This window comes from Hippoglossus stenolepis, chromosome 1, assembly GCF_022539355.2.
Source record: "Hippoglossus stenolepis isolate QCI-W04-F060 chromosome 1, HSTE1.2, whole genome shotgun sequence".
NCBI lineage: Eukaryota > Metazoa > Chordata > Actinopteri > Pleuronectiformes > Pleuronectidae > Hippoglossus > Hippoglossus stenolepis.
Window position 1 is genome coordinate 30,222,882 of NC_061483.1, and position 15,927 is coordinate 30,238,808.

The 15,927-nt window shown below is 38.6% G+C and overlaps 1 protein-coding gene across 2 annotated transcripts in view; it reads left to right on the forward strand.

Moving 5' to 3' along the window:
• The window catches only part of arnt2 (aryl-hydrocarbon receptor nuclear translocator 2), a 55,238-nt gene that overhangs the window by 17,297 nt on the left and 22,014 nt on the right, over positions 1 to 15,927 (forward strand). For both annotated transcript variants that reach the window (XM_047339351.1, XM_035152207.2), the window contains exons 6-11: positions 1,728 to 1,830; positions 5,511 to 5,576; positions 8,842 to 8,927; positions 10,696 to 10,772; positions 14,289 to 14,423; positions 15,754 to 15,828. In XM_047339351.1, coding sequence (XP_047195307.1) covers positions 1,728 to 1,830; positions 5,511 to 5,576; positions 8,842 to 8,927; positions 10,696 to 10,772; positions 14,289 to 14,423; positions 15,754 to 15,828 — 542 coding nt within the window. The remainder of the gene's footprint in view (positions 1 to 1,727; positions 1,831 to 5,510; positions 5,577 to 8,841; positions 8,928 to 10,695; positions 10,773 to 14,288; positions 14,424 to 15,753; positions 15,829 to 15,927) is intronic.

Sequence of the window (15,927 nt, forward strand, 5' to 3'; positions counted from 1 at the left end):
AATAGAATTGGTAGAGGAAATTACTGTGCACTTAGATCACACAAATGGCAGTCTGATGGTGATGTCTAATAAATGGTGCCCATGAAGGCATTGTAGAATAATTCTGATATGCAAAGGAGCACTTCACCCTGAGTGTGTGTGTGTGTGTGTGTGTGTGTGTGTGTGTGTGTGTGTGTGTGTGTGTGTGTGTGTGTGTGTGTGTGTGTGTGTGTGTGTGTGTGTGTGTGTGTGTGTGTGTGTGTGTGTGTGTGTGTGTGTGTGTGTGTGTGCGCGCAGTGAACAGCGGTTCTGCTGCACAAGTAAACTGAAAAAATGAATTAGGATTTTTGGAATGGGGTTCTCCATGTGTGACGGTTTGAAAATGGCTGTGCTCTGCAGTGACAAGAACCTGCTGTTGTCCACAGCAAGTTCACAACTGCTGGTCAAGTAAATAACCGTGACATCCACTATGGATATGGTCACAAGACTGTGACTCTGTGAACTCTTTCCCGATAGAAATATTGAAGAGGTGGTGACCTTGTTCACCAGCATATGTATATGCTCATGCTGATAAGTGATTCTCGAAACTATTACCAGTGTTTTATATACATTTTTATTTATGTTTTGAATAATAGTTGAAAATGCACTGAATTGTTTGGACCAGTGGTTCCCAAACAAGGAGTCAGAAGGCCTCTGTGGTTTGCGAGACATAACAAAAATAAAATATGGCCTTTCGGTTTACTTTGTCCTTACATGAACCCTTAGGGGATTTTGACAGATTAGCGACAGTATCACTTGCAGCACGTCAATTTACAACTAGTCCAAATCAATATCCTGTGTATGCTTCAACCAATCCTGGGGATAATGGAGGTCAGACATCTCTGGGACCTTTATTTTGGGAGCTGAAAAACAATTTGCCTTTATTCTTCCTGCTGAGTCTGAGGAGATCCAGAGCTCCAATTTCACAAATGACACCTTATTTAGAATAAAGCAAGATGAGCTCAAAAAACCCTCATCATATAGGTGTCATTGGCAGTTTCACACAGTGACGATCAGAAAATCCTATCCAGCTCTGACATAAGAACAAAATAAATGCTTTACTTCTGATGGACAAGGTTGTAAAACTTTATTCATAATCTGTTATCACCTGTCTATTTGATTTTCATATTTATTGAGGCACTTTTTGATAGTGCCTCAATAAATATGAACTTGATCACAATATAATTTTGTATACATAAAAAATGATAAAAGCACGGAAATAAACTATGAAAAGAGACACTGACAGTGTGGTCACTATTCATGTCAGCACCATGCAAACCAATTTTTCTCCTGTGCTCCTTCTGCTCCTCTGTGTAACCCACAGCGGTCACACAGATTGTGGCTGTTGTCCTCACTGTTCTAATCTGTCAAAATGATGGATGGTCTTCCGATTTTTCCGTCATTAAAAAAAATATCCGTCAGTGATGTAAAATATTTAGTAAACTTGACCTCTGGTTACACTGCACAGCTTCAGTTTTGTCTCTCACTGGACCAGATAGTATTTTCTCATCATTTCATTCTTTTGTACCTGATTACAGCTGAGCACATAAAGCACAACTTTGTCCACCCTCAATGTAAAAAAGTATCTAGGTTCTAAGAAGTAAGAGACTGTTTGTTATACGTGAACCTTTACTGCTTTATATGGTGATGTTAACTGTGTACTTGCAATGCAACTACTCTAATTTGAGCTGCTGTTTGTGTTTTAACAGGACGGATTCTGGACCTGAAGACAGGAACAGTGAAGAAGGAGGGACAGCAGTCCTCCATGAGGATGTGCATGGGATCCCGCCGCTCCTTCATCTGCCGCTTGAGGTGTGTGTCTGTGTGAGAGTATGACTATGATTATGTGTGTTTTCATATCTGCAAGTTGACTTGCTGTCTTCAAGATGTCGCTGTGATGTATTTAAAATGTGCCGTTTCCACAAGACATCCTGACATTTTCAGGTCTGGCATTGGTACTGTTACACATTTAATTGTAACAGTGTTAAACTAGTTTTAATTTTAGACCGACTCTTTATTAAACTGATCTAATCTAATTTCTGTTTGCAAGTATTAAAATCCATGTTTCTTTGAAAAGCTTACAGAAATGATGAGCATGCTCTAGAGATGTCCTTTTTCAGCAGTGTTAATTATGAGTCATTATGATCGTAATAGATTACGATCATAATGACTCCGTAAAATGAATTAGAAGGGGATAAAATGAAGCTTGTTGAGAACGAATGGAGCCTCTCGTAAAAGGTCACCTCTGCTTTGTAACTGTACATGGGAATCAATTGACATGCGAGCGAGCAAAAATGGTACACAGTGTCAAACAGCAGGGGTTCATGTAATCTGACAGGCAATCAGGAATATGTTGCTTTCAAAGTGACAGCCATTAGACATTCACAAAGACAGCAATGGCAGGTTTGTTTCTCTCAGCTACTGCCTACTACGGAACAGAGAGTAGTCCTGCTGAGCTGTTTCTAATTAGCCCCACAGACACTCTTACAACACTGCTTCATATGTGATTGATTGGTCTGCTCAGGCTATTAATCATAGTAGACAGACTTATGCGCGGTGAGTCACAGGCAGAGGGGGAAACTAGATGGAAGATATTCAAAGAGGTGAAAAGCAGGGTTGAGCAGTGGGATCGAAATCAATATTACAATATTATCAGGAATATTTTCTGATAGGAACATCTTATCCAGTAATTCTATTTATTTAAATGTTGAATAAATATATATCTGAAACACTGAAATACCAGATGTAGATACTAAATCAGACATTTCTTATTTGTCATTAGACACATGAATGCTACAGGTCCGACATATATTAAAGGACCGGTTTTGCATTTTTTGCTTCCTTAGGGCCACTGTAGATTCTCCTACATGCTTGTAAAAGGAGAGGTTAGGGGTGTTGAGTTTGTTGCAATCTGCACCCTCACCACTGGATGCCACTAAATGATACACACATCATTTAAAAGGATACTTCACAGAAAAATGAAAATTCACTCTGAATTGATATTTATGTTCCTGGATAAATGGGACGTCGCTTCTTCTGCAACAACGAAGTTAAAACACCGCGTTGCGTCGTAATCTGAAGATCTTCTGCCGCTGGAGTGGGCGTGAGTGTCTGGTTGTCTCTGTTACTCTTCACACAAACTGATAATCACATGTGTTTAGTTATAAATCGATGGTGTCGGATCATGACTCCGGATCATTCTGCTCACTTTAACACTGATGTCATGACTTTGTGCGTCACGTTATTTTACATGTGTCTCATAAACTCGAGAGAGAATCAAACAAACACAAAGTAAACATCCGTCCTGTACGTGTCCTAATAACTTGAGATCAGTGATGGTGTTTTTTGTTAAAGTGGAAAGTGAGCGCAGGTCAGAGGGGGAGTGAGGAGGAAATGGACTCCGACACAGGACAAGTGGCATTATCTTGAATTGATAAGGTATCATCAAGTCCTCACAAAGAAATGAGTGCTTTCCAGTGTTTCCCGCAAAATAAGATTCTGTTGTGTTGGTAGCAGACGGGGGAAGCAAGGAGCAAGGGGTGGTTTCTGAGCATTTTTGTTGTAAAGATTGATGACAAGTACTGAAATTGATAGATTTCAGATGGGGATGATGACAAAATTGTTGTTCTGCAACAACTATGCATCTAACGTGTGATATATGATTCATACCTGCTGTTTAAATTTAGATGCTCATGGACCCATAACCCATTTCACACCACATGAACCTCAGGCCATATGCCTTTCTGTTCTGACACAACGACATATTTGTTTCCTCCTCTGAGGTTTTTGGTTCGATGACCAATGTCTCCCTACACTCATTAATTACACTAAACCGGCTTGCCATTAGTATTCTAATAATCATTGACATCTGTTGTACCAAAGCGTCAGACCCTTTACAAAACCAGTTTCTTGCTAAATATCGTTGTTTGTGATCTATGACACAATATCACAGTTTGTCCCACAGCCCTAGTTTCTCATTGGTTACAAACTACATCAAAGCAGCTTCGACTATTTCACAGGCTTGCAAGATCTCGTGTTTAGTTTAACAAAACAAACTACCTTTTCCAATTTCTTTCTGACACGCTGTGGTTGTTTTGGTGCCAGAGAGCGTAGAGTCATCAGGGGCTGCTGCAGCCTTGCTTTGTCTGGATCAGTAACAAAGGCCTGATACTCGCATGAAAAGCCACACGATGCAGTGTTGTTAAGATTTTGTTGGACTGGCATGTTCCTCTGTTCTGTTGCTATTCCAAGCCCTGCATAATTCAAACAACATGCTGCTGGGACAGTCTGAAAGAGACTTCAAGGAAGAAGTGAAACGCACTCACTTCTGTGACACGTACATAAACATTGTCTGAGAGAAACACAGCATGATCAGCAGGCTAATGTTTCAGGGGAGCCATGATTAGATCCAGGCAGGCTTATGCAATGTGTAGCCACCAGACGGGCCTTTTCCACAGAAAAACACCCGCTGACTGTGTACCATCAGCCTTAAAGGAAACTCAACTGGAGGCAAAAACTGACTTTAATCTGTAACCTTTGATTTGGGGTTCATTCTATTAATTCTTTACACTTACAGCATGGAGTCAGGCTTCTGTTCTCATGGTACAAAAAATACACCTTCTGCTATAGCTGGACATTTGCAAAGTGTTCTCACTCACTCATGCATCAGGCAAGCTGTGTAGCAAACCCTAATTTTAAAAATAATTGCACAGCAAGTTCATTAGTGTTCATGTGTTGTTCTGGTCAGATTTATACAGTGGGTCTCTATATTCATCTGTGTGACAGCTGGTGAGTTTTCTGGATGTGTATTTAGGAGCAGACAAAGAGGCAGATGTGTGTCTCTGTGCTCTTCTTTAAATTACCTCTTTCATCCTTGAAATTAATTCAGACCACATTGTGTTAAACTAATCCAGCTATTGATTATCTAAGTTGCCAACCTTTTTCTGACATCTTGGAAAATGCAGCTTTGCTCAGGGACATCATAAAGTTGAAATCATAAGGGACAATGTTCCTACCACCCAAAATAAATATAATAAATATATTTCAGATTTAACCTTTATTATATTCTCTTCTAATCAGCTGTTGTCAAAGTGCAATCTCATCTGTTTATTTTGCCAATTAAACTGGTACTTAATGTTTGTGTTTAAATATGCTTCTGATCACTAATCATTGGGATCATTTTGAACATTTCAGTGTTTTCATGATAAAAGGTTTTCAGGACTACAGTTGCTAATGAGCTTGTAACTATAATCTGACATGGTGTGACATTTAAGTGTGAGCTGCACCATGTCCCTTTTTAAATAAGTAAATAAATCATAAAATAAACTAATTATTTAAAAAATGTAAATGTTTCATTTTGTACAATGTATCTATGGTGCATTTAAATAGACCTCCCCACAACAAAAAATTGATAATTAGGGTTTTTTGCTGTGACAATAGTTAGACAATAGTAGTGTCAGTACATGATGTATGCTTTTTGTGTTTGTATGCAGGTGCGGCAGTGCTCCTCTGGATCACATCTCCCTAAACCGTCTGTCAAACATGAGGAAGAGATACAGGTACAGGAAGTGCTTCTCTAATCATGGTTGTGATCCACTACGTCTTTCTGCCTCATCCTGTGTCTCCCATTCACCACCTTAGGCTTAACCCCCTGATATTTCTTCTATAATATCACTTAACGTACAACTGGTAATGGTTAATGATTTATATATCTAAAGAGGAGAAACCATTTCTATCATAATATTGCATTTTGCTATTTGCTAGATTCATATTTTTGCAGCATTAGATATGTGCATAAATAGAAGGTTTTGAAAATGAACCTGTAACATGTCAAACAGAGCTCAAGTTGAAACTGTTGTCACATTTATGTAAAGGTTTCAGCAGTGAAAGGTTAAATCCACCTTGGGAGATTTAATTATACCACTGGTATGTGCCAAGACAAATAAAGCAATGTAATAAACCACAAAACTCTGTAAGCCACTTTGGATTTGTGAGGATGATTCTTCTCGTGGCAGATCAGCTTAGAAAGAGGAAAGGAAAAAGAAACCAACTTTGCTAAACCACAATAATCATCAGACCATCAGGCTTTTAAAAACATTGTTTTACTTTCTTGCAGGCCAACTGCTTTCATTACCCAAGGAATATCCTGCAAAATGTTTTCCATAAAGCCTGTGAGAGGAAATATGAATTAAATATGAGTCACAATTTAACATGCTCTGTTGCTGCTTTTTTGACTGTATAAAACAGCCAAAACAAATTCATCAGTTGATATTGTTATTTAGTGGCAAAGCTCCCTCTCAAATACCAGATGTCAAATATGATGCATGCGTTACAGCTCTTTCCATAATAGTCCTGTCATATTTAAATGGAGCCATTATGGGAGATACACAGTGTGGGTGTTAACAAATATAACAGGTTATTTGAATATGCAGAGAAAATACGAAGAAGAGTAAAGAGACTCGAACAACATTTGACTTTTGTGTACTCAACACCACCATCCTCTGCTGCAGATCCATGATCTGGCACATTTACCACAAACTTCTGTCATCAAGTCATGACACAGTCAAAAATTAGACATACTGATCTTAGCGATCTCTGATGCCCTCCGGCGCATCGGTTTAGAATTCTAACTGAAGGTGAATCGTTTCCAATAACCATCAGATTTAGACGTTTTCTCTGTATCAGTCATTTAGTTTTAATGCAGGTCTTGAACAGTGTGAACAGACGCTGCAAGGAGCCAAAGCAAATTGACTTTTCATGATAAAGATTTGCCAAACTTTTTACAAACGAGCTGGAGGCTGAAAACAAAGAGGTCATCATCACCCCGTCATTAGACATTAAAGCCTGTCAACTGGAGCTGGAAGCTGGAGAGTCCAAGTTAGAGACTGTCTCAATGGTGCATGTTAATGAGCCAAGACGGCGTTTAGGATTTCAGCTTTCAAATTTTTTTTTTCCACAGAAGCTTTGAAAGGACCACCTCCTACTACTAAAAATTACATTTCTCATTTTTCATCAGAGACATTGCCTTTCCATTCAATCTCTTCATTTTACCGTTATTAACAAGCCTCTGATACAAGCCATGTTCACTTCCAATACAGTCTGAATACGGAAATAAATATGTACAGATGAACTGATTAGCTGTTTGTTACACAACTAATATACAGTATATACAAGTGAGCCTTAAAGCCATTACTTTAACAGGACAATGAAACCAAATATAACAAAGGAATTGTTGAAAATAAATAGTGCCTAGTGTTTTATGTTCCTGCAGTGAGGGCGTGATTCGCATTTAGCGTTATAGGCTACTGAAAACACCAATCAATTTCAGCAATTCCCTCCTACCTAACATGTAATTATACTCAATAATAACTGGTATCTAACTGGTGTGTCCGTTACTGGCGGTGGAGTTGCAGGTTTATCGCCTGCATTTCCTTCAAGAACAAGTTGGTTCATGTACTAAAGTAAATGTCAAGACTCTACGGTATGAAGATGCGCATCTTTCGGTCTGTCGATAACAATCAAAGACCCGTTGGAACAAATGAGTGGATTCAGAAGGTGAAACGCTGGAGTGCTTTTACTTTGAAACGTGTTCGGAAAGTGTTGTAAATACATTTGTGTCATAGACAGATAAACATTGTGGTTCACAGCAGAATAAACAGAGAAAATGATCTTTAACCTGAGTTTTAATGTTTATCTGATGAATTTATGTCACAAACAAATGGTTGCAACACTTTCTGTATGCCTTTTCAAAATAAAAGCACTCCAGCGTTTCTGTTGATGGAATCCATTCCCTTGTTTAAAAAGGGGTTATTATTGTGAAATATTTGCAAGAGCGGAAGATGCACGGCTTCATACTGTGTAGTACTGGTATTTATTAGAGTACAAGGGACTTCTTTCATACAGGGTAATAATCACATTTGTGGCCATATTCAAATCAAAGCCTATATGTACAAACATTGTGCTGCAGTAGCAGCTCCTCTGCAGAACATGTTGTGGAACTGAGAAGCTACATATTTTGCATTGTAAATATGAAGTGATATTAATTTGAATATTGTGCATTGAATAGAAAAAGTTGCACAACTGCCTCTCTTTGTATATATTTATTTCTTTTACATTCAGCCTTTAATGAAATGTAATGTAATGGTAGATCTCGGCTTAAGTTTGGAATTAAAAAGTGATCTTGGGCTCGAAAAGGCTGGACCACTGTACTACAGTTTATACAATGAGGCACACAGCAATGTGGAGATGTTTTACTTCCCCACAGAGGACACCATCTTGCACTGCCATGTCTCTAAAATAGCCCCGAATGGGAAAATCAAAACACAGACTCTAGAGAGTAACATTTTATGTTACCTGGGGTCCACCGAAGGTTTTCCAACATGCCTAGAATGGGAGGGGTGAGGTGAGGGGTATATTCAATTGGTTGCAATATGCAACTTCACCACTAGATAAGAGACTGGTCCTTAAACTAGCAGTTATTCTGATGAAATCTTAATTTTAAAATGTCATTTGAAGATAAATCCAGGATTACTTACAACAGCTCTTGTGTATTTGGCATTTAAAATGAACTTTCACAGTGATCGTTAGAGGTAAAGAAGACATTTAGATCTTCTTTACCTCTAACGATCACTGGCCTGGCTTGGGTCATTGTTTTAGAAAACCTCTGTTTACCCCGTACACATCTAAACAGCATTGTCAGATTTACACAGTGTGGAGTTTGTTTAGGAAAAGTTCCAATTTAAGGGGAGAAGTACACTCCTTTAGTCAGGACAAAGTATATTTAACATGCTCCCGTGTCTGTGTGTGTCTGTGTTTAATGGACAGGAATGGCCTTGGACCGTCAAAAGAAGGAGAAGCTCAGTACTCTGTGGTGCATTGCACTGGCTACATCAAAGCCTGGCCCCCTGCAGGTTTGTAAACATCCACAGCTCCATGCTCTTTTCTCTATCCTTGCTTAAGCCAAACTTCACCTCGGAGTGAGCGTGGCCTGGTCTCACCTAAAGCAGCTGTGGGCTCTGGATCACGACCTGGAGTCAACCACAAATCTTCAACAGCTTGTGTAGCTCTGGTATCCTATCCAGTGGGTGTGAGTGGTTTGGAAGGGACTGTAAAAAGCACGTATTGGACAGCCGCTGTGGTCAGCCAAAATACACATTTGTTACTTTGCACTAAAATAATCCTTAAAGCTCACCTGCAACCAGTCCAACTGTTTCACTGACCTGCAGACAAAAACTTAGATAATGGGCCCTCAGCCAACTAAAGCCTTGGACCAATGTGTATTTTCTCTACTGCTTCACCACCTAATTACATTTCTTGCAGACCCTGAACTAATTTTACCATTCAACAAATTCAATTCAAGACTCGTATTTAAAGTATAGGTTTGGTGATATTCTTTGGTGATATGTCTAATATTTATAGACATTTATACCCATGTTTCCACCACACCTTTCTGATGTGGTGCGACCTATGTTGACCATTTTCTTTTACTTGCCAAAATCAACATCCACACCCAGCCAGACCTTGTAGTCACATCACTCTAGCTCTTTCTTTCTGGGACTGCTCATTGGTCATTACTTTAGAGTTATTGACCAGAATAAATTCATCTAAAATGTTATTCAATTTTAGATGAACCTGTTTTAGAAGTATTTTAGAAGTAGGTAGTTATTTCTTTTAAATTTCAGTCATCTTAGTAGCTGTTAAAGTATCAGTATAAGGCCTCAGATGAACTCTCAGTATACACAAACACAGAGAGTGCAGCGTTTGCAGACATTAGAATGTGCCTTCTCAGACCAGGTGTGTAGTTGGGTGTTGAAGCTGAACAACATCAAGTAAAACACATCTAAATCACCTCTCAAAACTTTGAGGTCATGCTGGAACATTGTAAGCGATAACACAAATACCATATGTGTTTTGAAATCACTGACACATGCTTTGCTTCCTTGCACTAAAAATACTCTGGAATATTTGGGACAAAATGCTTCTGGCAGAGAGTCATCATGCGAGACACACGCACGTAACACTTATAAGACACAGTTGGACAATAGAGACGTGGCGCAGACACAGATGCCTTGTACATTAAGCAGCAGTAAAATGGCTGCAGACTGAAAACTGTGTTAGAAGAGAGGAATGTGTCCACAAGTGAGGACAGGGTCATGGTTTTGCCTGACAAAGGCTCATCTCTCTCAGCTGTCTGGTAAACTGCCATAGATGACTGGTCAGGAATTTCAGCAAAATAAAATACATATTACAGACGTTTTATAACTCTTATATAAATATATATATGAATGTGTTTATGTTCTTGGGCCTGAAGAGAAAGCACACACATGTAACTGTGTATCCACGCCAAAGCTTATAATAAAGTAAAAGCAGCTCTCTTTAAAATGAGAGAGAAAAGTGACACAAGATTGTGAGGTGGAATTTTCTAAAACATGTTGCAGAAGTCTGGTGTTTTGGCAGAAAACATTCTTACAGTGTGGAGGCTTGATGTTGAAAACATGATTTATAATTCATTGTAAGGGAGCAGTGGCTGTGTCGGCCACTAGATTACCACTCACTGCTGAAAAGTTCAAGTAGCAAATGGAAAAATAAGTGTTCACGCTTTGTGAGGAATGTTTGTTAAATGGCCTCTCTCTCTCTTCAACATTTCTCTCTCTTTCTCTGCCTATCTCTTTTCCTCAGGTATGACTATACCAGACGAAGATACAGAGGCAGGTCAGACCGGGAAGTACTGCCTAGTGGCCATCGGAAGACTGCAGGTGTGTGTTTGTGTGTTTGTGTGGGTGTAGTTGTTTTTGTTGACCTATTCCAGATAAAACTTTTCTTGTGTCTGTGTGTGTGTGTCTGTTTCTTTGTGAATGTGTGTGTGTTGCGAAGTATATTTAATCTATGCAGAGGAGCAGATGGATTTAACATATTTTCTCGTATTTCCTCCTTGTTCTTGTTACCATCACAAACGCACACGAACATCCTCTGACTCCGGTGCCTTTGTTGCTGGTCACTTCCCATCTCTCCCTGTCCTCATCCCCCGTCATGTTGTTATTGTCAACTGTATAAAAAAAGACAAATTGATGAAAGAGTGGGAAACGGGGAATCAAATTTGTTCCACTTCAAACGTTCTTGGTTAAGTTTAGCAAGTCTCACTGTCACAAACACAGACCTGAACCTGGTGAACTTGTGTACAGATCCAAATTTTCAAAAATGAGGAAACACAAGTTGTTATTGATATCAGTGTTAGGATAAGAGTTGGACATGTTTAGTCATGTTTAAAGACTAGTTTGAGAGAGAGAGAGAGAGATTCATTTGCTGATTGTTTCACTCTGGTTCCATTCTAAAGCAGAAAATAAATAACCATCTAACCCTCAGCAGATTCTTGAATGCAGAACAGACGATCTGGAGTTTTCAGTCTCTGTTAAACCCACGTGTGTCTCCTTTTTATTCATTCCACTCAAAACATCAGAGTCATGCAACACTGGATTGCAAAACTTTCTATTTGTGTAGATGCATTGCGTCATTGTGTTTTTAATCCGTCATTGGTCTAATTTGTCTAATCTTCATGGTTCGTCATTGATGCGATGGAATGTGCAAAAACAAAGGTTTAGTTCCATGTTTTCTTGACTCAGAGTAAATTTCTCTGGTTCCAGGAACTGTTTGGTCAGAAAAAAACAAGAGGTTTTATTGTGTAAAGAGACAGTCAGAGAAGCTTGGTTTCTCCTCTGTCACTTGACCCTTGTTTTTTAAGTTGTAGCATTCCCTCGAGAGGGTCTGAAGTGATGCTGCTGTGCGGCCTCTTCTTACTTTCCCTTCACTGATGAAGAGCTCGTTTGTACCTTGTTGACAGTCAGGTTACGGGAGCAGGAAGCAGCAGAGTTATGTGACCTTCCTAAATGTTGGGTGAACTTTGTTCTTAAGAATGTGTCCAGACTGTTCATGTCATTCACACCTCGCTAAGATCTTATCAGAATGGGAGCAGACCGCCATCACATGTGGTCTGAAGGATCCAATCCTGTTCAGGTTGTAGTGCGTTCTTCATGCACAAACATGTTTTTTTTTAAATCTTGGCATGATGAGGCAGTGCTCTTAGAACAATCTTTACACAGTATTTACTGTGAGAGATGATCAAACTGATAAAAAGAGAGAAGTAATGTTATCTTGTGATAAATTAGGTCATCAACAACATGCTCAGCCAACAAGCAGCCTTTAAAGGTCCAGTGTGTAAGAGTTAGGTGAAAGGGATCTATTGGCAGAAATTGAATATAAAAGAATCCTAGTGATGTTTTCACCAGTGTGTTTCATGTAAACTGTAGGAATTATTGTTTTCCTAACCCAAGAAAAAGCCCTTTATATTTAAATACTTTGTATTTACATCGGGAGCGAGTCCTCTCTACGGAGGCCGCCATGTTTTTAACAGTTGCTCAAACTGGACAAACTAAACATCTTTTGAGTTTTCGTGACAACTGAAGGTTACCACAGGTTCTCTGTCATGTTTGGAAGGGGAGGGTGAGGTGAGGGGTATTCAGCTGCAGCATGACACTTCACCACTAGATGTCACTAAATTATGCACACTGAGCCTTTAAACAATCACTGATGACAATTCAGCCATGTCTTGGTAACTATTAGTGTTGAAGTAAAGACATGTAATAAAGGTTTACATTTTAATTAGGTTTCTCAATATATACAACCAACAACAAAAACCTACAATCTTATCTACCAAGAAAAACAAAAGGACAAAACAAAATACACAGACACACACAAACACACAATAGTGTCTTATTATAGTCTTACCCTTCAATAGTTTTCTTATGATGCTATGGTGATATTATTTTCCACCTAATATGAAGACATTTTGTCCATTTTCTTGTAACAATATGTGATTTCAAATTGAGTTGATTTGTTCTTTTTGATGGCTGTTGCTTTTCCATGTTCAAAAGTTTCTGTCTTCCAGTGTAGTAATGAAGGAGGGTCTGTGGATCACCAATGCTTAATTCCACATTTGACACATACCTGGTGTATTTCGATCATTTTTGTTAACTTTGTCTCTTGATCAGTAAATGCTATACAATATTTTACATTGATTGAATGCACATTTTCATTGACAGCTGTGTCTTGTTGAATTAAAGAAATGCATTTTTGAAAACTGACAGTCAGATTCAGTAGAAAAACTTATGGAGCCCTGTCAGCCACTTGACCCTTGTTTTGTAAGCATTCCCTCAAGAGTGTCTGAAGTGATGCTGCAATGTGGACTCTACTCACTTTCCCTTCACTGATGAAGAGCTCGTCTGTACCTTGTTGACAGACGACTCAATGTCCTACCGCTAACTCTAGAGTGTTGAGAGCAAATTTAAAAGAGTTCAAAAGCAAATGGCCACAAACATGTTGGAGGCTTCTTTGGTGGCCTGGAGGTGAAACATGCTCATGTTTCCTGCAGTCGTTTTTCTGGGTTGTGTTACGCTCACATGCTGCTGTTTTAAGATGTGAAAACACCGTAAGATATTTAGAGGTTTTGGACAGGTAGACAGGGTAAATCAGGTACACATGGTATTTAGAGTAAGGCGAACTACCAACAGTACATGGACATTTGTTAAACAGCTCCTCCAGCATCAGACACTTCTCGTCTGGCTGCTCCCATCAGAGCCACAGAGCTTCAGGAGGGAGGTAGCTGGGCTCACAGGTGGATGTAGCCACCTGAGCATCTGAGCATAAGTTAAATGTAGAAGTGGATTTGCTGAAGGTGTTGTCTGAGTTTTCTATCAGCATATATATATTTGCCATTGAAACAGGTCACTTTTGTTCTAATTAGTTACTGACATGAATTCAAGCCCACCAGTGTTTGTGACTCTAAAGATTTCAGTTAGACTATTGTTTTGTACTTGATTTGTTTTGGTTATAATTTACTCCCTCTGTGAATTCATGATGCTTTGATTACCTAATTTATCCCATTTGTTTTCAAGTGTATTTATCGTGTAAATACATTTTCCTCTCGGTTTCTTTTCATCTCTTCATTTGTTCCTCACCATCTTTGAAGTAAAAAAACAATTCAGAAGAATTATTGACCACAGATGTTGTGTTTTTCACCATTAATATACATTCATCTTTTGTTGTCTGCCACAGTAAGTTTTATTGAGTTGTTACAGACAAACCCAGGGAACAGTTTCAGGCTATTTTGTCATAGTCATGGACTGAGTGTGGTTATTTTGTGTCAAACACTGAGGTACGGTATTCAATTTTCTCTATAACAAAATGTTTCATCTTAAATATGTGTGTGCCTCCCTCAGGTGACCAGTTCTCCGGTCTCCATGGATATGAATGGCCTGTCGGTGCCCACAGAATTCCTGTCACGTCACAACTCGGATGGCGTCATCACTTTCGTTGACCCGCGCTGTATCAACGTCATTGGTTATCAGCCTCAGGTGAACAAAGAACACATTTATAATGGAGATGTTGGGGTTTCCACCCTTTGAGTTTCATGCAAGGAAAATTCACTTTGTCCTTGCAGCTTATTAATATGCAAAGTGAACTACCAACATTGATCTTTTATGAGGTTTTCATTAAAAGTTTACTTCAGCGAACCAGGTACTCATTTTAAACAGGCTTATATTAGTGTATGTTACACGTTATATTCAGGATTTTTGATAATGATTGTTAAGAAGCTCCTAGGATTTCTGATCTGCTCCAGTTTGCATTTGCTCTTGATGCAAACCCAATGCATCATCCATGTTTGTTGTCTTGATCATTTTAACCACACACTGCAGCTCACACTTCATCTTAGGGCTGGGAGATATGGCCAAAAATTATATAAAGATAAAGAAATTAAAATCAGTCGATTTGATAATTATTAAAATAAATGTCACGTTATTGCTGATTTTTACTCCTTGTTTTGGTTTAAACTTTTTATGAGCAGAGAATTAAAAACACTTGATAAACAGAAAAATATTTTATAATTGCGATAATTATTGATATAGTTTTATTGCCCAGTTCTTCTTTCTCCTGTAACTTTGAATTATCAGCCAAGCACATGAATAACTGTGTTGACAGTGGGAAGAAGGCGACAGCCCTCACTGGTCATTTATGTTAAACACAGTCCTGTGGCTGCTCACAATGAATGCGTCCCCCATTACTCAACAAGAAAGAAAGAAAGAAAGAAAGAAAGAAAGAAATCCTTCATCAAAGTCGGTCCTAATTTCGTTATTATTCACAAAAAGAGGAGATTCTTCAACAATACTTGTTCTTTTCTGCAAAACCTTAGTCTTATTTATAAGATGGAATATCTGGCATTTTATTTACTGTCTCACCAACATCATAAAATCTGCAATTTGCTCTCACCTTTTGAAATAAACTTTTGCAGTCGGCTCTTAATCACTTTCTCACCTCATTTAACTTTCATTTAATAGCTCGATGAATGATTCATTTTATTTCAGAATCTGACAAAAAAAACAAAATTAGATTTGGAACTCAGTATTTTTTGTTTAATTTATCACAAAGTGACATTCAGATCTAGTGTCAAAACATTGCAGCTTCCTCTTTCAGAAACATTAGTTTGTGGCTCTGGTTGTGTCTTGATTCAAAAGTTATTTTCTCTGAATTTACCAAATGTAACAAACCCGTCAATCTGTTGTATTAAAGAAAACAAGCATCCGACACATGTAGGGATACATGGGATACAATATGTAATTTGGTTTGAGTATTTATTTGATTATTCCATGGGTATCCCCATTAACCGAGTGTTATTCTGTCCTGTAGGACCTGTTAGGAAAAGATATTCTGGAGTTCTGTCATCCTGAGGATCAGAGTCACCTGAGAGAAAGTTTCCAACAGGTAAGACATGGACTGTCCAAATCTGAGAAATGGGAAAAGAAGAAAGTTGACAAAGCTATGCTCATTTATTTGCTGTAAAAATTACCTGTAAGTTTACTT